At 46.8% G+C, this 20,708-nt stretch overlaps 1 protein-coding gene across 2 annotated transcripts in view; it reads right to left on the bottom strand.

Moving 5' to 3' along the window:
- The window catches only part of HK1 (hexokinase 1), a 50,182-nt gene that overhangs the window by 18,341 nt on the left and 11,133 nt on the right, over nucleotides 1-20,708 (bottom strand). For both annotated transcript variants that reach the window (XM_052798513.1, XM_052798514.1), the window contains 4 exons: nucleotides 13,828-13,990; nucleotides 8,860-9,008; nucleotides 3,853-3,972; nucleotides 1,019-1,114 (listed from right to left, as the gene is read on the bottom strand). In XM_052798513.1, the coding sequence (XP_052654473.1) occupies nucleotides 1,019-1,114; nucleotides 3,853-3,972; nucleotides 8,860-9,008; nucleotides 13,828-13,990 (528 nt within the window). The remainder of the gene's footprint in view (nucleotides 1-1,018; nucleotides 1,115-3,852; nucleotides 3,973-8,859; nucleotides 9,009-13,827; nucleotides 13,991-20,708) is intronic.

The raw sequence follows: 20,708 nt of genomic DNA, 5'->3' as shown, positions 1-20,708 counted from the left end.
AAGACCTGCTCTCACATAAGCACCCTTAGGCAGGAAAGAAAAGGGCTGTACATGAAGGAAGGAGGAAGTCTGCAGTTACATCATGGAGTAATTTGATGTAGTTGCTTGAGGAGTTAATCTAGAAAATACTCCCCAAGTTATGTATTTCTCATAGAATTCACTTCAAACATCTAGGAGTTTTATTTCAAGTGAAGATTTTAATACAAAATTATAAGCAAATAATGCAACTAAATAAGCTATCCAAACGACACACACTCATTCCTTTCCAGCTTCTTCAGTGTGTTACTCTACCTGATATCAAGTCTGATGATAGTAACTGACTACAGTAATGTTGTTCAGTAACAGTAAAACTCAGGTTTGCTTAAAAGTCCACAACTGCCCAAATAGAGAAAATACTGCCCTGTTTCTGATGAATTTGGTTGCTGAGTAATCAACATATCACCTGGCTGCAAGCATCACGCAAACCCAAATTCATTCCATCTCACACTCAGTGCCTTTTTATTTGTTTAAATCAGCAACATGGTCACCTTCACCCTCTATAAAATCAGCAGTGAGAAACTGCAGGGAGCAACACAGCTCACTGAGCCTGAAATCCCCGTTCTCATCTACCCTGCTCCTCATCTGCTCCCAAGCAGTTGCACAACTCAGCTGAGCCCAGACCACGAGATGCAGTTTCACAGGAATGGGATATGTTGGTATCACTGAAAAGTTGCGGCACTGACACGCAGCACTTTTTCAGTTTTTGGAGAGTGGTAAAATTGCTGACGGTTGCCAGCGACAAACCACAACACAGTCACTCAGTTTTGTGCTGTGAGGAAAATCACAGCTTCCACATAGCAACTCTGACGCCGCTCCGTTTTCCCAGCAAATGGAAAAACCGCACATCTTCATGCAAGAAAGCAGAGCGGCACTATCACTCAGATCACACGCTCAAGTCAGTGACGTGAAGGTGGTCCCTGACAAAGAAATGCCAGTTTGCTGTGATAAAGAGTTAAAAAAAGAATCAAGTACAATTTACCCCACGTTTCTTGATGGCCCTGTTAAGCAGCTTCACAACATCTGCTCCCTCCACTCCGCTTGCTTTGAAGCGCTTCGTCCAGGTTATCAGAATACCCTGATAAAACAAGACAGCAATATTCAACAGGATGCCACCATAAGACACAAATTGATTTTTTTTTTTTCCTTAAAAACAAGATTTTATAGTTCAAATGCATCTTCAGGTCTCTTTTCTAGTATGACCTAACAACCCAACCTGAGACAACTGGCGGTCTTTGATTCTCATTACAGTAAGCTGAAAGATGGGAAATTGTTTTCCCCTCCCTTGCTAGAAAAAGGTTTGTTTGCACTTTCTGTTTTCAGCCCACTCTTCTCCCTGTTACTCCTCGACAGTTTTTCTTGGAAAACCATTTAATCCTCTTGGGCCACGGAAATCAACTGCTTTCAGAAACAGCTGACTGCGCGGGACTGACTAAAGAGAAGGGATGTGATGTTTGTACATCCAGGACTCGGCTGCAGCGGGGATCAGACTGCTGCACATTTGCTGCCTGGAGTCCCAGCTGTCCAGGCTTGTTTCACTGTGGGATCATGTTTATGGGTTGAGGCAAATGGAAATACTAGAAATGTAGCAATGTATGTCCCCAACTTACAGTACGGATCGAAAAGGAAATCCTGGTATTGAATTCCTTGTCTGCAAACTGTCATAAAGAACCTGCAAATCCCCCAAGGTAATGACTACATCTGATTTTTTTTTCTATTTAGATAATGCCTAGCTGATTCAGAGCATTTAGTATGTAAGTAAATAATAATAAAGGAAAGAAAAAGAGCACTGACAGTAGTCAACAGGAAAGACAACTCAAATCAGCTCAGCTTTTCATACCCACCACAATACTCACATCTATCACAACAGGAGTCCAAGAAGCTAAAAATCAGAAAAGCTGAAGCCTACAGGCACAAACAGCCATTGCCCGGGTGTACGTAAGCCCATACCTCACCCTAAAAATCAACCATGTGTCTTGTGCACATTCACCCTCCCAGCTGGGATAGCTACAGGGGACAGAGGGGTCAGGGCAGCTCTTTCCAGACCAGGAGGTATTTTCCTACCACTAAAACACAAACTCAATTTGCATAAGTTTTGCCGCTGTGCTGCCCTCGTTAGCGTCATTTAGAAACCCAGCAAAGCCCCGTGCTGCTGCGCAGGGAAACCATGGCAAAGCCCATTCTGCAGGCACAGCTTTAATGGGCAAAAGGGCCCCTTGTTCCACGTAACTGTCATCATTCAGGAAAACTGGTCAAACCACACTGGCAAAGAGCAGCTCCTCTCAGCATCACTGGCTGCTGTGCTGGAAGGATTTTTTGCTTCACCAGCAAGACCTTGGCAGCAGGGAAGAGCCCTTGGAGTGCAGCAGGGCTGAGCGGGACCCAACCATGCAGTGCCACCTTGTCACCCTTGGAGAAACCAGGGACCACCCTGTCTCCTTCTGCTCACCAAGCACAAGAAAACAGCACATAGGCAAGCACAGCCTCACAGAAGCAGCAATCCAGGAACAAATCTGGCCCACAGAATCCAGAAAAACATTTTTCAAATGCCCAAAATATCACAAAAACTCTCAGAAAGAGAGTTTTATTTTTGGTTGTGGTTTTTTTTTTTTTATTAAGAGACACCCTCCCTTGTCTCTTACTATCCTCCTCCACTCTGCCACTGCTCATCTCCAAGTCTCCACAGGTGTCCCCAAGCCATCCCACATGCTACCTGCCTGCCCCTGCCCCACACAGCTGTCATCCCAGCTGGCTCGAGCAAACCAGCCCACAAACAAGCGCCTTTCATCATGCAGCTAAATAAATTTTCCCAAGGGCAACTCAACTTCACAACCACACCCCCGGCACAACTCTGGTGTGGTCAGTAGCCTGAGCCTTACCATGCATCACGGCCAGATGGGAGAGCTGCACCAAAATCAACTCATCTTTTCTGAATTGATGCAGGAAAAGGCAGCTCTCTGTTCTTAACTACATTCAGACCTGAGTTAGTAAGCACCCTTGGTTTCAGCTCTCAGCATCGCTCAAGTATGAAATGTAATAAAAATCGTGCCTCACCTGGCCCTCCTCAGCACCAACATCTGGGGAGCCGTTGCACCAGGCTAACCTAGAGACCTGCAAGCTAGAAAAGCAGGTCATGCTTTAACAGTGCAACCTCTTAGTGTTTTGTGTGGATTTAAGTTTCCTGCATTAATTTGCTACACCGTTGCCATAGCAATGCTGTACCAGGAGGCTGCTGAGTCATTTGTGATATAATGAGCAAAAGAAGGAAAATACCGTAGCATCCTTGCCATGGGAATCTCATCAGTCACTTCATACAACGCTGGTTATTTCCATCCCCTTTTAAAGCGCATCGCTTCCAGGTGGCCTGCCTGATTTCCCTCAGTGCTGAGCACCCACCCAGTGGCATGGCTCAGCACTGCTGCTCAGGAGGGAGACCCCGATCTGGATCGGTGTGTGCACTTGTGAAGTTCAGCAAAATCTGAGCAAATGCTGCTGGGCTGGGTCCCTCCCAGTTACACCTCATGGAGAGGTGAAAAAGGCTGCACAAGAGGCAGGAAAAATTGCTGCCATGTTTACACAGTAAACCATAATACTGAGGAGCTCACTCAGAGGCAGTACAAAATATCAGATGCCTCTTCGTCATCTGTTAACCAGCTCTTTCAGAAGAAACATAAACACAAGCATGAAGTCTGACAGTGAAATATAACACTCATTTATCCCGAAAATGAGACCTGTCTAGGATACTGCTTTCATAGCAGTGTTTTAATCACAACTGTAGCTCTTCTGCATATTAAGAAAACTGTGAAATCTTCTTACCTCATCTAGCTTGGATTGTCGACATGGGAAGGAAAACGTAAACCCAACTGGTAATTTCTTGTCTTTGATTTGTTGTTTCTCCATAAAGTCTCCCAGGCATTCAGCAACATGATCAAAAAGCTACAAGAAAGAGGAAAGTATAAAACCACCATGATTAGAAATACAGTTTCAGGGAGAAAATACTTCAAACCACATATGAAAACTGTACTGGGTGAGGGGAAAGGGGGAAATATCTGCTCCAAATTTTAAAATATATTTAAATGACAAAGCTATGAAAATACTCTCAGGCAGCATATCTTAACACCTTAAATAATAAATTATTAAATACATTGTCCTTTTACACCCCTATAAAAACGCTTTTCCTGAAACAAGCAGCACATGGCTCTCGAGCCTGCCATAACCCTTCTACTTAACATTTGATAGAACAAAAATGTTCTTTTAACCTTTCAATAACAGGAAGGAACATCTCAAAAGAACATTTGTGATCCAGTCCCACATGAGTTTGAGCACTTTTACAGCTATGCAGAGAAGATCAACATCTGCTTCACTCAAGCACTGCTGAGATCAGAGAAGCCAGCACTTTGTAGGAGCCACCCAAAAGGACATAACCTCTCAAATCTATTCCTAAAGCACACAACAAACAAACAAAAAGGAAACCCAGGGGATTTGTCCAAATATTTTACATATTCTGAGAAACAACCCGAAATGGGAACATTTTATGCATTTTTTGTAATGCTAAACTATGCAGGCAGCCTACACCAGGCTTGCAGGTACCAATTCCCACCTAGCCACCCTGATGGCCCCTCGACGGTGCCCTGTGGCAACGGCACTGTGTGCCCGCCAGGCATGCCAGGGAGTGCGTGGGCACGAAAGCGAGAGATGTCTCTCCCACCAAGCTATTTGGAAAGCCCCTCAGGTAGATTGCAACACTCAAAGCCAAAATCAAGCCCTGGCAATTGAAGCAACAAAAATACGCGTTTGTGTCTACCAGTACCAAAAAGCCAGGCATGCCTTGAACTGACCCATACCACCAATGGATGTCAAACCTATTAACAAGTGGCCACCTGCCCCAGAAGATAACTGTGCTTCACATTTTAACTCCCTGGAAAAAAACAAAAGAAAAAAAAAGACAAACGACCCTATCTGCAGCGTTGGTGGGACAATGCCAGGAAAACTGCCTAGAAGATTGGGGATAATTGGGAAGGAGTACAAAAAGATACCTGTTGGTGGCAATTAGCCTGTGCAGCTTTATTAAGAACAATTTACAGAGTCTTGGAGAGACAGGAAAACACTATAGACAGGCTGCAGCAACTACAAAAAAATGAAGAGGAATATTTTGCCATTCGAAGCAGATCAAGAAGCGGTGTCTGTAATGTTACAATTCAACAGAACACCTTAAGCTCATTCCTAAAATGAGGTCAGATTCAATTAAGCAGAAATACAGTAGTTTCCCAGGGAAAACATTGCCATTCATTGTCCTGGGCAAATCAAGGACATTTCACTGAGTGCACGCAGTGAAACGGCATGGGAAAGCAACCTACGCTGCTGCACTTCTGCAAGACTATTTTCAGTTGTCCTGATGGGGGAGAGAGGAAAGGGAGACAGGAAAAGGAGTTACGAAAAAAAGAACTGTAGTTAAGTAATAAAATATGACAACTTCTCCAGGAGAAACACAGAAAGAACAGGAGCGTACGTTTTTATTATGCTTTCCATCTGAAAGTATCTTGCTAAATACTCAAAGCTACTAAACTTTCAGCTGCTCCCAGGATTACAGATGATAACCAGGGACCAGCCTCAAACCCCTGAGGAATTCAGAGAGCAGGAAGCAGAAATATTGACTGTGGATGTCACTACAAAAATCCCTCTCATGCAATGAACCACAACTGCATAGAGAAGAGACGGGACCTGCTTTGTGAATCTGACTGCAAAAGATCCCTGGGCATTCCCAACGCACTCTGGAAAGTCCGCGCACCTGCCGGCGTTTGCCTGCGCAGTCCCAGCACGACCTGCCAAAGCTCGCCTCTGTGAGTTAGCATGCTCGCTTGCTGCAAGCAATGCACCGTGAGTCATTAGGGCTCTGGGCTGGCAGCAGGGCACGCGAGTGTAACCCATGCCACAGCCTGCACAGGCAAATGAGGTTAACTATTAGCCACATTCTCGACACTACAGTAGCAGTGTCTAGTCGGTAATGCACGGTCTGGCTGTGCTACTGTTTTTAATAAAGCACAGAGGGAAGGCACTGCTCAAAAGGAGAAAAGAAAGAGAGAGGCATATACTAATTTTGCTACCATCGACGGTCATAAGATTTTTCCTAAGGAGACTCGAGGAAGCATCCGTATGTGCCCGTGCCCATATTAACGTCCAAACCTTACAAATGCCAAACAACTCTGACAGGACAGAAGAGGCAACATTACTTTAATGAAATCGACAGGAATTTTGTAAGGCAGGTGGATTGAGGAAAAATCCAAATTCCCATCCACCCACAGGTGCACGGTAGGGAACAGTGCGAGCCTAATATTTTATCAAACGTCAAAGAGACAGACAGAGCAAACACCACAGCCAAGAAGAAAAGACCAGTCAGATTTTTACACCTTTATAGACCTGAAGCGATACAACCATGAGACGCTGAGCAATATGGTATCAGGCTTCATTACTTCCTCTGGCCATGAAGTTGCCTGCTCAGGTTGGGCTCCAAGAAGTCTCCACAAGGATGCATTTGGCTGGCAGCCAGCAGACTTTGGCAAGCAACTGAAGATCTGAGCTCAAGCTCAAGCCCCTGAATGGGGAAGATTTAAGGAGCAAGGATACCGCAGCTTCAGATCGGGAGAACAGCCACAAATCCATACCCTACCTCCAGTGGCGGCAGAACACAAAAAGCAACACCAAAATCAAGCCTCAGGCATGCTCCCATTCGCTGAGTCAACACAGAAGACAGGCTTCTTACAAGTTTTAGACCTGCTATTACGCTGCTGAAGTCAATGAGAGTTTTGCCCTTGACTTTGACAGGGAACTGTCTCTGACTGGCAAAGCTGTCAGCCCGTGCCTGACAGATCGGCAAAAATAGAAGTTTGAATGTGATGAAGTAGAAAATATCAAAACAAACCGTGCTGGTGAGGCATGAAGCCATAAATCGCAATCCCTTCAATAAGCTGATTATATATTAGGCTTTAAGAGTATAACTCACTGAAGTTAATGACACAGCTTGCTGAAAAACATATTAGTAGCCTACCCCGCGCAGGCAGTTCAGTCCAAGTATTCCACTAATCTGGCCCAGAGATTTCAGAGAACCTCAACCGTACGCATCAGTCATAAGCACCAAATCGTCACCTGCCTGTGTGCCTCCCGGGCATCCGCCATGCTTCCCTGTGAAGTCTCACGGCAAGCGTTTTAGTCGTGGCTGGATATTGTCGTGGGACAACTTCGAACCCGGATGCAATTCTGATGATGCTTCCAGTTCTCCTCTTCTTTTCCTGGTACTTAAATACTGGGAGTGACTGTCTCCCCAGGGTCAGTGGAAGCCTTGCTCGCCTCTCTTTCAGTTTAAAAGCCATGACAAAGCCTATCAGTCTGAGCTCCACGCTGCTGGTTCCCAACAGCCAAATGGCCTTTGGATATTTAAAAATGAAAACATAAACACGACAAAGCCCTGGAAAGAATGCAGACCTGATGTCTCCTTTCCCGGCTTCTCCTTACCACCCTTATTGTGTCTCCATTAAGTCTCATCTTAAGTCAGCCTGCTTGCCTCCCCGGGACAGACACTTGCCCCTTGGGTGTGCGGGCAGCCCTGCTGCTTGTCAGTCTCCAGCTCCCGACACCCCTTGATGGACAAGAAACCCCACGTTCCAAACCTGCCTCCAGGCAGCCCACCCGACTCCCCTGCCTCCACCAGCAACAGGCAGGTCAGCTCAGCTCCCCTCCAAAACCGTTCCGTGGGAAAGCCGCTGCATGACCTTTTGGCCAGATAAAGTAATAATGTTAGGAAAAGTCTTTACAAGAAAGGTATTTTATTGCTGCGGTTCAGATATCACAGCAATGCTTGTATCAGTGCTACTTACAAGCCATAATTGCCACCTTACACTCACTATTGCATAAGAATGCAGCAGCAGTTATTAGATACATACATTAAGGGTATTAAGGTGGCTACAGAAAATATATTAAGGGTACAAATTGCTGTTTGCAGAGTTTTTCTTTTTTTCCCTCTTTTGTTTATTCTTCTGAAACAAGCTCTAAGTTTCCTGCAGGTCTCATACCCCTAAATAGCACCTCATACTAGTAAAAAGTGTAAAAACCTTGCTGTTTCCAACAATGAAAATTACCTGTTTTGTCTTACACTGACACGGAGACAAATCTGTCAGTAAAATATTTATTGTAATCTGCTTCCTGATCATAAAAAGAAAATAAATTCTTCCAAAGAACCCGATTTGAAATCCAAGTAAACGCATCCAAACATTTTCTACTGTTGGAACACATGGGAGACTAAAAAAACCCTATCATTTATTCAGCAAAAATTAAGTTGAAGTTGTGCCAAAACATTCTATCAGCTTCCTGTAGTTTTTCTAATGTATTTGTACTTTTCATGAATGCTGAGTTGCTCAGACTGCCAGGACAGATATGTGGCTGTCATGGGTATTTCTGTCCCTCATCTAACATTACAATTGCAGGGTTGGTCATGCTCGCTGCTTACAAAGACTAAGTTGTTTTCCTGCTGTCCATTCCCACCTCTGGAAAGTAACTTTACTATAAAAGTAAAAATTCTTATTTCTAGGCCATTTTTTCCCCTAACTCGGCCAAAAGTCTCCCACACAATGGGAGCAGCATCCATGCATGCTCTACTACTCTAACTACCACTTATTTATTTTCAGTATTGACAAAGAGCTGTAGTCGAGTCTGTGCACGCTGTAGGTGCAACTGTTAAGATGCTAAGGTCGTTCTCGTGGTGTTTTTGTAAAATGGCAGTGTGAAAGCAGCTAATCTTTAGAGAGACGTCCTAAAAAAAGAGGTGCTTACCCGTGTTCCGCTGCCATGCATGATATCTTCAGGCGTATTATAAATTTCACTTTCCATTTGTACTGTCTGCTTTTTTTCATGCGATACCTTCACCCGCAGAATTCGGAAATAAGAACCACCAAGATCCAGTGCAATGAAATCTCCTTTCTCTATGTGGAAAACAAGACACAAGTGATTAAAAATTGTATGCAACACAAATCTGGGAAATATCAAGCTCTGTTAAGTATAATGCAGAGGCAAATGTCCAGGGCCTACAGCAAGGAATTTCTAGCTGCAGGGTGTCCATGTGAAGCATCGATCTGATTCCCTACAACTTAACATGAAGTTGGTGCAATGGCAACACCAACCACCCTTGATACACAGGCAGCTGCAATGAGGGTTTATCCAAAAAGAATGGACTAACAGTGGACAGTCTGTATCCAGATCTCATGATGAAGCTGGCAGAGCAAAGATCTCTGAAGAATGCCAAAAAGGTGTTGAAAACAGTAAAATGAAAGGATACCAGTCCACTGATGAACAGTCTTTTGCTGCATATAAACTTGTGTCATTTTGGCAAATAACAGTGAATGGTGGCTGAATTGCACACTACTCTAAAATCAACAAATTACACACAGAGGTAGTTAAAGCAGGAACCACTTATGTCACCCTCAGAAGCTGAGATTCACTGCAAACTACAGTCAGATAACAGAAGTCAGAGAAACGACAGTCTGAAACATCACAGGGCGGCTGCAGGAGTTACTCAGAAGTTGAGAACCCTTGCACAGACCTCCTAAATAACTCGCCAGGGAAAGAGTTAGGATACCTCCATCTCCCTCCGTGGTGGAGAGGGATTTGGATTTCAAAGATCTGAAGCCAAATCCACTCCCCACTCCCATCTCCACAGACTTCAGGGTGTAATTCAGGCAACAGAGACGTGTGGTCTGGCTATCTGAGGAACGACACTTTCAGCACCCCCTGGAGAGCAAGGCAAATATATCTGACTGAACCGCTTGTGCTATCTCACCTTATCAAAGAGGGAGCAAACAAAGACAGCGATTGTTAAAGTCTGCGAAAAGATAACATTTAGGGAAGCAGTGTGCACATCTTATCACACGGGCTGCAGTTAATCACCGAGGCTCTTTGCAAGCATTCGTGTCTGCGCACGGCATCCGCGGGCTCACCGAGGCTGCTCGGAAGGCAGTGAAGCAGATGCGCACGGTGGTTTCTCATCCTGGTTTCCCTCATTGATTTGTACCTTTCTGCGGTGTCAGAAGTGCCCCATGCCACAGGTGGGATGAGCTGGCCCCCCCATGCATATTGCCAGTCCCATCCTACAGCGCTCTTTGGCCTCTTTTCATTCTTCCTTCCAACTATGACTTCGGGGAGGCCTTTTGATGTGTCACCTCAAACTTCGACTCAGCTCTCAGAGCCTTCTGACCCCACGCTGTCACCAAAATATCAGATATGCAACTTATCCACAAGGATTTCCAGACCCAGACTTGCCTCTGAGATTACCCTGCCCAATCTCAGATCAAAACTCTTAAAGTCCAGCTTAGTGAGCTGCTCCTCCTCATTGCCCCATGCTCCTCCAGAAGCCCCCTCCTGCTCAGCAAAGCTGATGATCTGGATGAGGCATCCCTCGGGGCAGGACCTCTAGCAGGAACAGCCTAACAGAGGCAAAGACACTGCAAAAGCCCTCACGGTTTTCCAAGGTTCCAAGTGTCATACAGCAAACAAAACACTGTCATGCGAGAAACCACAAAGGACAATAAGCCCCGTACAGAAAAACGTAGCAAAACGACAGTGGGAGCCCACATCTCCTACCAATCTTCCTAATTTTACTGCATTGCAATGCAACTTTTCCTTCTTGCTGCTTAAGACATGGGCAAACTCAGAGTTTGCCAAAATATGGACCTTGCAGCACTTCCCTGTTTCTGAACAGCGTGGCTTTAAACATCGCTTTGCTCCAGTACGAATGTCATTTAAAACGTGAACATTCCCAAACTGTGGATGCAGTTCCCTTTATCGAGTTCAGCATAACAAATTCAGTAACTCATAACCCCCTTCACCGCAACAAGACTGGAAGCAAAACATTTACCACAAGTGTCTCATTAAGCCAAATACCCAAATAAGCTTTATCATATGAGTATCATTTGTCGAATGCAAGCCATTACCTGCAATAAATAATGGAAAAATCAACACTGGACCAGATGGCCCTTTTCCAAGCCTAAATGCACCTTGGTACCTACCTCAAACAAATACTGCACTTCAGAAATATCTTCCCTGGCAGTAAATTAACAGATTAGCGTGTTTAATTTCCAGCAGCATCAGGCTCATCACAAGGTAAAATTTATTAAGAATTATCCTTTTCAGTTAAAAAGAAAAAAGAACTCTGAACCAGACTGTAAAGCTTTCTGTATGCAAAGTAGCAGTTTTCTTTCAGTGTACTTCAGGAATTAAACCCAAGTAGCAGCATTTAATCTATGCTTTGTAACACCAAGATGCAATCAAACCTGCTGTAAATTAATTTAGGAAGATCCTTTGAGAGCATTTTGAATTAGGTGGAGATACCGTTCTGGGCGCTCTGGACAAAAAACCTTGTGGCTTTCATAAATTAAGCAACTCTGAATGAAGCAAAAAACCCTGCTAACACCAACGTGTCCAGAGCCTCCAAAATTATTACTCAAAAGATCCTCGTTAACAAAGTACACAAGCACAGATCTGAAAATAAACAACAGTATTTTTCTGAATAGTCAGCTCTCATAATAATAATCAGACTCAGAGGAAAGAGCTTACAAGGCAGTAATTAGAGACGAGCCAGAGAAAAGGGCAGGCTTTCAGCCTCTGGCTTTTACAGAGGGACAGCTGAAGGCAGAAATTGCCACCGGCTGGGAGCCGAACCCACGCTTTGGGCGCATCAACACGAACGCATCCGTGAGGGCCCCCCCGAGCCTTTTGGAGGAAGAGGGAAGGGGGCTCTGCATCTGCCCTGGCTGCATCTGTGTGATGGCTGAGCCGGACACGGCAGGCACACGCACATGAGTCAGGGAAAGACATGCCATAACACCCACCCACAGCAAATATTGCTCATACCTGGGGTCAGAACATGCCCTTTCTGGGAAATAATGGAATGGTTTTGCCTGCATTTCTAACAGCTATCCGAAGAGACGCTCACAACCTGCATATACAGATTAGTACCGTGTTATACAGAAATTGTCTGGGGCAAAGCACTGCCTTGCTCTAATCCATGCTGCGAAGACGCTGCCCACAGCGTGCCTGTCCCAGAGAGGCCAGCAGGAGCCAAATGGGCACAGGATCAAGAACTGAGCACCCTGTACACAACATACGTGGTTGCTTTTTTAAGTAGGTGTGTAATACATGATCTGAAATTAATGCCTTGACATACAGACACGCTTACACTCAACCAGGGCTACCCACTGCTCTGGCTCATGCTTGGTCCCAGCAGCGTTCAGCAATCTCTCGCACCTCTCCTGACCGGGTGCAGATCCCCTTTTCCCTGTGCCATACAGCATCGCAAAGTCTCCCCAGTTTGTGCCATGGAAAAATTTGCAAAACCATTTGACTCACTGCAAGCAGCTCAGATTTGCTAACCTGTAGTGCCTGATGGAGCAGGGTAGCGGGAACAGGTCTGTACCCAACTGAACTCAAACGCGAATGAAGGAAAAAACCAGGGATTTCAGAGTTGGTAAAAATGCTGGGATTCCACACAAAAGCCCTTAAGTCACCTCACCTGCAAACCCTTAGAGCAACCCCTGCCCATGACCCAGCTGTGTGTGGCAGCTTCTGGCTTTCTCAACAAGCTCAGAGTTTCAACAGGACATTTCAACATAACAGCCAGCAGTGCTAAATTAAGGGAAACACAGGATTCAAGTTTGTTCTCCCTTTGGTTTTTTTTAGACAGAGAATCACATCGCAACTGAAAAGCTTAAGGTGGCAGAAAGTAACAGCAAAGCAGAACTATCAAAGATCTCCACCTGCCAGACAGCACCAAGTAACACAAAGCACCAGGCTTCATGTTCTTTCACCCAATAAATTCTTGATTTTAACTCAAAAAAAGCCTCAAAACAGGTAACCGTGTTATGCAGTTCTTACAACCGTGCAATTTCTGCACAGAGGGACATAATTCGTGGTAGGCACCAAACTACAGTTAATCAACTCATGCTACATGAGAAGGAAATCCAGTGTTACCACTGAATAATAAACACTATTATATACTGTTTATAAACATATTTATATACTCTATATATAGTATTTTTTTTTTTTATAAACACTAAAATAAGTAATAGGGGCAATCTTGGTCTCAAATACCAACACAACATCTTTTTGGTTTCTGATAGCTCTTTCTGCCGCTTTTATCAGGCACAGTGAGCATGGAAAAACAGAGTCCTACATCTGGATGGAAAAGCTCCGTACACCACTGCAGCAGCTTTGGAGCCACACATTGCAGCTTCCTTGAGTTCTGCAAGTTTGCCCTAAGACAGTCTGCAAGAAGCAGCTACAAAAAGCAAAACGAATGCCAGGAAACTCAAATTCGGCATATAGGGGTTCACACTTCCACTGGGGAAAACATAAGGAGGGGAAGAGATGCTGAGTCAAACAGCAAATGACTAAAAGCCACTGTATTTGTTAAGACTCTAGATCACGTGAGTGTGAATTGCATAAATCAAAAATCTTTGTATGTGAAGTATTGATTGTTGGCAGACAAATCTCAGCGTAAACGTATTGACTATTAGCGGACTGACTGCTACGAAGGGCTCTTTCATTGGCATCAAAAGGGGCTTGACACAAAATCCTCCAGCATCTGTGGGAACAGACCTGCACACAGAAGGGAGGCTGTCTTCGAAATGTTGTCTGGGCTTGCCAGAAAGCAAATTGCTCTTGTTCGTGGTAGTGCATTGGTGTATTTCTAACAGGTTTCCCACAAAGCACACCATGTTTAATACGGAAAACAAATACTCAGCTCCTTACCTGAACCATCAGGAATGGACCTCACAAATGTAGGAAGCATCTTCACTGCGGCCGTTGGGTTAAAATCTCTGGAGAGACCGTTCTTCATCTCTCTCCTGAAGCGAGCCATAATGTCTATCAGCGTTTCGTCAGAGAGCCGCATGGCGTAAAGGTATTTATCAATCTGGGGAAAAAGACAAACACCACCACAGAGTGAAAGACTGCCCTGAGGTGCCCAAGTGGGGCTACACCTCCCTTTAATTGCAAGAACAGCGTATAGCCCCAGCTTGGGCCCAGGGCTCTGGCCAAGCTGACAACACAGCCACACGCTTCGTGCCTTGTCTTTTGACTCACAGTCAAGGAAAACGTGCAAGTGGTAGGACCTACATGAGCTGAAGCCCACCCCATCCTACTGCCTCCCCAAGGCAAGACCCGGTCCCATATCACTCTGCCTCCTCTTTTCCACACAAAACTGTTTGCCCACAGCTTTGCCCCACTATCTCCAGCCCTCGCCCTGCTTCTCAGCTCTCCTGACTGTCCATGAGCTGAACAGCTGAAGCTAAAAATCCCTCTTCTGGCACCTTGTCCCAGCTGGGGTGATGTGGGTGTTGCTGCAGTCCACAGAGGTGCCTTGTATTTAAAGCCTTTCATTGTGAAGGACTTGCCACAGCGGTTTTGGGGCTACGTCCTAGGCTAAGAAACTATTTCTGTGTAGCAGACCATTTTCCCTATCCCACTCCAAAGCTATCACAGCCAGAGGGTCAGGAGAGGCAGAACTTGGCTGTGGGCAGGTAGCGTCCTCCTCCTCAAGACAAAACATCAAATTAAAAGTTGTTGACTTCTCCCTTGTGGCTTCCCAAGACAGGAACTTTCTTTACCTCCCTGCAAAAAGGAGGCGGTTCCAGTTTTCCAATAATATTGCTTTCCATAATATTACACCCATCTTCAGCATCAGGAATAGTGAGAGATGCTTTGACACCTCAAAAATACAACTTGGCCTTGGGGGTTTCTTGCTAAATGTACGTGTCCCACCCCTTTTACCTCAGCTACCAGTCTATTCTTGCCTTGTTTCATTATCTGCCTTGGAAATTTGGTTCTGCAAACAGCTCAGACCAAAGCCACGCCTTTGGGATCACTTTTGCTTGCAGCTTAGCAGGATCAGGAAAATAAAACCCTGCCCATGTTTTCTGTCCTTAGCAAAACTGGAAAAGCCACCTCATTTTAAACCCCAGGCCATCTCCGTGCCAAGGCTGTCTGTGTCTCCTTCGCTGCTCTGGAAGCCTTGAGAGCAACTCATCTCACGTCTCAGCTGACATTACGTCTTACAGGACCAATGCCACAATAAAACACCCCATGTGAAATGTATGTGTGCAAGTGTTCCATGTACCGGGGACTTTGAAACAGGAAGCGATGAATAATGCCATTCGAAAAGGAAATGCAGACAATCAAAATGTAATTAAACCCTTAACTGACCATAAAACCAGTGCCAATTTAATTGCTCCTGCAGAAAGTACTTCTGTCGCACGTAGTCAAGGTCTGCACCAAAGACAGCGTATCTCCCCGAGCCAGATGCCCTCCCACCGTGACCAAGCATTTACACAGACCAGGGAGGAAGGCATGGAGGGCGCTGCTGGGCACAGCTACCGGGCCTGATCCTGAACCACAGGGCTGGGGACCAAGCAAGCTGGAACCACGGGGGGCACAGCCAGAGGCTGCACAAGCTGTGAGGCGTTCAGTGCCATTGCTTGCAGAGGAAGAGCAAAACAGTCATCACATAGATGTTAAGGGGAAGTTACAGTGCAACAATACGAGATGATACCACACATTTGCTCCACAAACCGGTGATGGTGCAGGCGTATAGCTAAACAGCAGAAGAAGAGCTAAGCCCAGGTTCTCTGCAACAGAAGCCAAATGCAAGACCCTAGGGCAGCATCCCCACATTCCAGCTGTGTCCCGTGCGGCTCCGATGAGCTGACAGCCCCCTCACAGCAACAAGCACAGCTGGCCGCTGGTGTCATTTCACTCCAAGAACAAAAATCTGGATGAGATGCACCTTCTCTGCAGCCCCAAATGCTGTGGGGATGGATGCAGAGGCTGGTGTCGGGCTGAGCAGAAAGGTCTCTCCTCCATGGCAAACCCATGGTTTTTTTAGCAGAGAGTGTCAAGCCACGATGTCAGATCATGAGGTTATTCCCTTTTAAAGGTGGGGGGGTGAACCTCTTATTAAGGCTGAGCTTTCAGGAGCCCACACTGCCGCTCAAAGGCCTGATTCCCCAAATCTCCCAGCGAAAGCTACACTAACGCATCATTCACACAGACTTCACTGTGCAACTGAAATACCCGTCTACAAAGCCCCACTGCTGCATCCTCCTCCCAAAAACAGGGCTGAAGGCTTCTCCCCCACCAAAAGCCCTGTTGTGAACGCAGGTTTTGGCGTTTGCACGCTCAGGACCAGACAAGCCCGTTCTCCCCACCTCTGCCCCTGTGCTGCCCTCAGCAGTGAGGGAAAATGGGAGGGAGGGCTTTTTTCCCTCCTGTGAAAAACCAGTGAGCGCCATCAGCGCCCTCACATAATTGAGCTGGACCCTCCTGCGCACAGGGAGCATCGCCTCGCGTTGCATCGCGTTGCGTGGCATCGAGGCCATCTTCACCGCTGAGACTCACGGGGCGGGGAGGCGGGGGAGATGGGGACTAAACCTCGGTTTGAAACAAAACCACTCCTGTGTGTTAGTTTCCAAAACTGGGGGGGGGGAAGCAGTATTTTTTTTTTTTCCTCCCAGGCAGGAAAAGGGTTAGTTATTCTGGCAGTGCAGCTGCAAGGGAAAAAGTGCTGCTCTCCTGCGCTGGCAGCACAGGCAGCCCTCCGAGGGAAAACCCTCAGCAAATAGCCATAAATAACCAGTGGGGGGGAAACTGGAGGCTGGATTACGGGATGGAGGTTTAATAACTCCCTGCTCTGCCTGCAATAAAAGCCGATCAGAAAGCAAATCTCAGCCTTATCCGAAGGGAAGCAGTGGAGGGGCTGGCAGGGACAGACGGGAGCTGCCGGCAGCACCCAGCTGGACCCGCAGCCCCACTGAGGCTCCCATGGCTGCGGCCCCATGGGAGACGGGTGCCAGCCCTTCCCATGGGATGGTGGAGAGCAGAAGCAATTTCAGGCAGGCAGTTGTGTGGGCAAGGAGCAGAAAATGCTCCTTTATTCAGCTGCCATCTCAGAGCCACCCCCCCCAGGAAGGGCATCTTCCCAGAGTGCCACTATGGGAGCCCTCCAAGAGCTCAATCACTTTTTTTTTTCTTTTTCTTAAAAAAAAAAAACCAAACAACCAGCCAGACAGAATCTGTGAGCAATTTTTTAAAAATAGGATTTCATAATCTGAACCATATGCACGGAATTTTTCTTGGTCACATAGGGAAGACACTCTTTGTACTTGGGGAAAAGAAGTTTCTGAAAATCCAGCCATTGCAGCAGCCTCCACAGGAAGTTGTGAATAATTATAAGTGCATAATGAAACAGGCAGCACTAAGGGCCATTCCTTAAATGCATGCCTCATTCCCCGGACACTGACAACAATCAGTGGTATCCAAGAACAGAGCACTCCCACAACAATTTCAGAAATCATTAGCACCTATTTTACTGACATGGCCTTTGCACAAAAAACCTTCACCATGTAAACATTTTTCTGCAGAGCTAATCATACTCCATACTCCTTTCAGCATCAGGAAGATTCATCAGGAGCCAAGGCATGTTAAAACAAGTAGTTTAGCCATCCTGAAACTGTTTGTGTTTACTTATGATTTATCAGATTGGTTCATAAAAAGCCTTTATACTGGCAGGTCACCGCTACAGGGCTTTATTTGATGCCAGTTGCTACATTTTACACCCCATTCCATCACGTTCTTTTCAAGGTTAAATGACATTTAAACGTGATTCTTGGATGCAAGATTTTTTTTCTTCTCTCATCAGGTAATATGACAAAAAGGTATTGTTCCCCTGACAGACAGAAACCAGGCAACACCTAGAGGCTCCCTTTGCTGGGGCCAGCTACTACAGGTACCAACCTGTTGGAAACAAAAGATACTCAAAGGCAGTTTTACAAAAGCTCTCCTGCACACAGGCCAGTCACACAGATGCCAGGGATGCTCTGTGATGCCCGTATCCCTGAGGATGGGCGTCAGCCTTTTAGAGAAATCGGGGCCTCGGTTCGGGTTGTGCCAAGCCCTCTGTCACAACGAGGATGCTGAACTCCTACTGCTGCCCCGGAGGATCACAAACATTCAGGGAACAGACATTTTCAAAAACATCTGGATAATTGATCCTGCTTGGAGTAAAACCACATGCATATTTATATGGTACAGGGCATCGCACATTGCCGGCTTGCTTCTGCACAGTGGGGCCACGTACACATGGTTTCATCCAAAAATGCCCCCTTGCAGGGGCTGCAGGGCCACAGGGCTGCCAGCATGCAATGAACAACCCACACCTTCGACACTACACAGCCACCCTGCCTATTCTTCCTGCTTGCCACAACTCATCTTGAAAAACATTTCAGAAACTCCAGATTTGAAAAAAAATGACTCTCAAACTTAAAGGGGTGTGTAAAATCCAGCAAAACCAGTACAGAAGCACTAGTTCTTAGATCCAGGGTATCCTGAGGGCCTGAAACCACTAGCCCCATCTGTGCTCCTCGGCAGGGTTCCCACCATAGAAAGGCAGCGCTGAGTATTAGTGCCATGCAGGGACAGGAACCCCAAAAAAAGCAGCAAAGGGGGTCACAAGGGAAGAAGGATGTTCAGCCTGGGTGCAGTGGAGATCTGGTAACAAATCCCCTCCCAAATTAACCTCTTCGGTACTTTTAACCCGTTCACACCCCTCCAAGTGACCCCCAGCAGCATCCTCAAGGTGACCTGCCACCTGTGCCGTTAAATGCCCATCGCCGCCATGGACCAGCGAGGCAGAGGAGCAGCCACCACGGCCAGAAGCCCTGTGGGGCAGAGTGGTGATGAGCGGGGGCAACGCCTTGGTCGACAGAACCCTGGTTGGAAGCACGTACCAGCAGAAAGTGCTGCTTTTCCGGAAGCAGAGAGGAGAGGGAGGGACCTGAAATGAAGCCATGCAGGCACGTATTCCCGTAAATGGCACACTGAGATGGAGCACAAACCTCGCGAGCAGCAGGGTGAGATGGAGCAAAAACCCCTTTGCCCCACGGGGAAGCAGGGAGCGGAGCCCACCGGCTCCCAGCAGCTGTGGGGCAGCAGAGCAATGGGGCAGAGCCTCTGACCGCCGCAGAAACCCTCCCTACAGGAAAGCCGAAAGTGAGGGGGCTCGATATCCGTTCCAAAAGGATATAAACAGGAAAAGATGTCTTACGTCCTCCAAAACCAGTAGCCTGCCTTTTTTTTTCTTTTTTTTAAATTGGATTTTTTTTTTTTTTATTTTCCTTTTCAGACAAAACCAGATTGATCCATAAGAATGCCTTACAGCTCCCTGGCCAAACGATTTCCCGTGCCGTCAGACAATAGCAGCCTCATGATGCCAAACCAGCCTGCAATAAATAACCCCCGGGAACACCACAGAGTTTCCCCCGTGTCTGCGTGCTCCCACCGCACCTTCCCCACACAGCCTTTCTGCTGCTCCTCGGCCAGCGTGCACTCTTGTGCTTATCTTGGGTTTCTAAATATAACAGGCACGGCGAGACAGAGAAGGCCTTACCCAGGCACGCATGCCTGACGCCAGCAGCAGCACTTAGAAATCCTCCAGGAAAAGGAAAATAAGGGGCCTGGGGAAAAGGGAGAGCCATATATGTGGGCCAGAGGGTGCAGAAAGCTGCAGGCTGCGTGCAGCCTTCAGCTCCTCACGAGAACTGCTGGGCGGAAAAGCAAAAGACCTAAACCATGGAAGAAGATGTGGAAAATATGGGGTGCTGTCTCAGGTTTTATCCAACACAGCAGCGGGCATGGGTGAGCGTGTCTTGAGTGGGACTGGATGGGTTTCCCACACACAGGAGCCGAGGTCTCCCCAGGCCCAGCTGGAAGCCCAAAGGGAGACCACTACAAATCAGCCCTGCTGACGCTGTCGCTGAGGATTCCACAAAATATTGCAAGGATGCCTTCAGCAGGCACTCAGCCACGCGCCTAGGTGGGTCACGCAGGACCGCCGGAGGAGGTGGCAGAGGGGAAGCCTCTGCTTCCTGACGTCAGCCCGGCTCCGTGACAGGGCTTGGTGATATTTGCAATTATTTTCCCAATTTGTGTTCCCGCATCCCTAGCCCCAGGCTCTCCGCTCCCTACAGCTCTGCAATATGCTCAGCCGGGACCTAACTGCCATGTTTTTATTTATCCGGTAGTCTGCACCCATTTCCTTGTGGCAGTGCTAAATCACAGGGCTATACCAACCATACAGCAGCGGCTGCCTAATGCTAAAGGAAAAGAAAAGAAGCCCACAGAAATACTTTTTAAGCACGACCGACTACCACTTCCTGTAAATTCAGAACCTGCAGTGACACATAATTCAAAAACTACCTGCTCTTCGCCTTCGTCACCCCCATGCTGGAATGACAGATGCCCACAGGCACCCTGGGGAAGAAGAAGTCCCCTCTCCAGGGATGCCGGTGCCTACCAAAAGCCTGAAAAAGGCCATCATCACCACCACCCTCATTGCCAAAGCCCCCCAACTCCAGCCTCACTTCGCCCAGCTCCGTTTCCGCGGCCCGTGCATCACCCACGCCCCGGCAGCCTCCACACCGAAACCCCGCTCCGTTCTCCACCGGCGATGCTTTGGGGGGGGCCATCCGGCTGGGCTTAAAACCAGATTTATTCCCCATTCTCCCATAGCAGGGTCGCTATGGGGACAAAGCAACAAAACCACCAGGGGGGAAAAAAAAATCAAAAATAAAAATTAAAAA

The sequence above is a fragment of the Harpia harpyja genome, chromosome 10 (genome assembly GCF_026419915.1).
Source record: "Harpia harpyja isolate bHarHar1 chromosome 10, bHarHar1 primary haplotype, whole genome shotgun sequence".
Classification (NCBI taxonomy): Eukaryota; Metazoa; Chordata; class Aves; order Accipitriformes; family Accipitridae; genus Harpia; species Harpia harpyja.
Note: the sequence above shows the minus strand (reverse complement) of the source record. Positions and strands in the feature narration are given on the sequence as shown.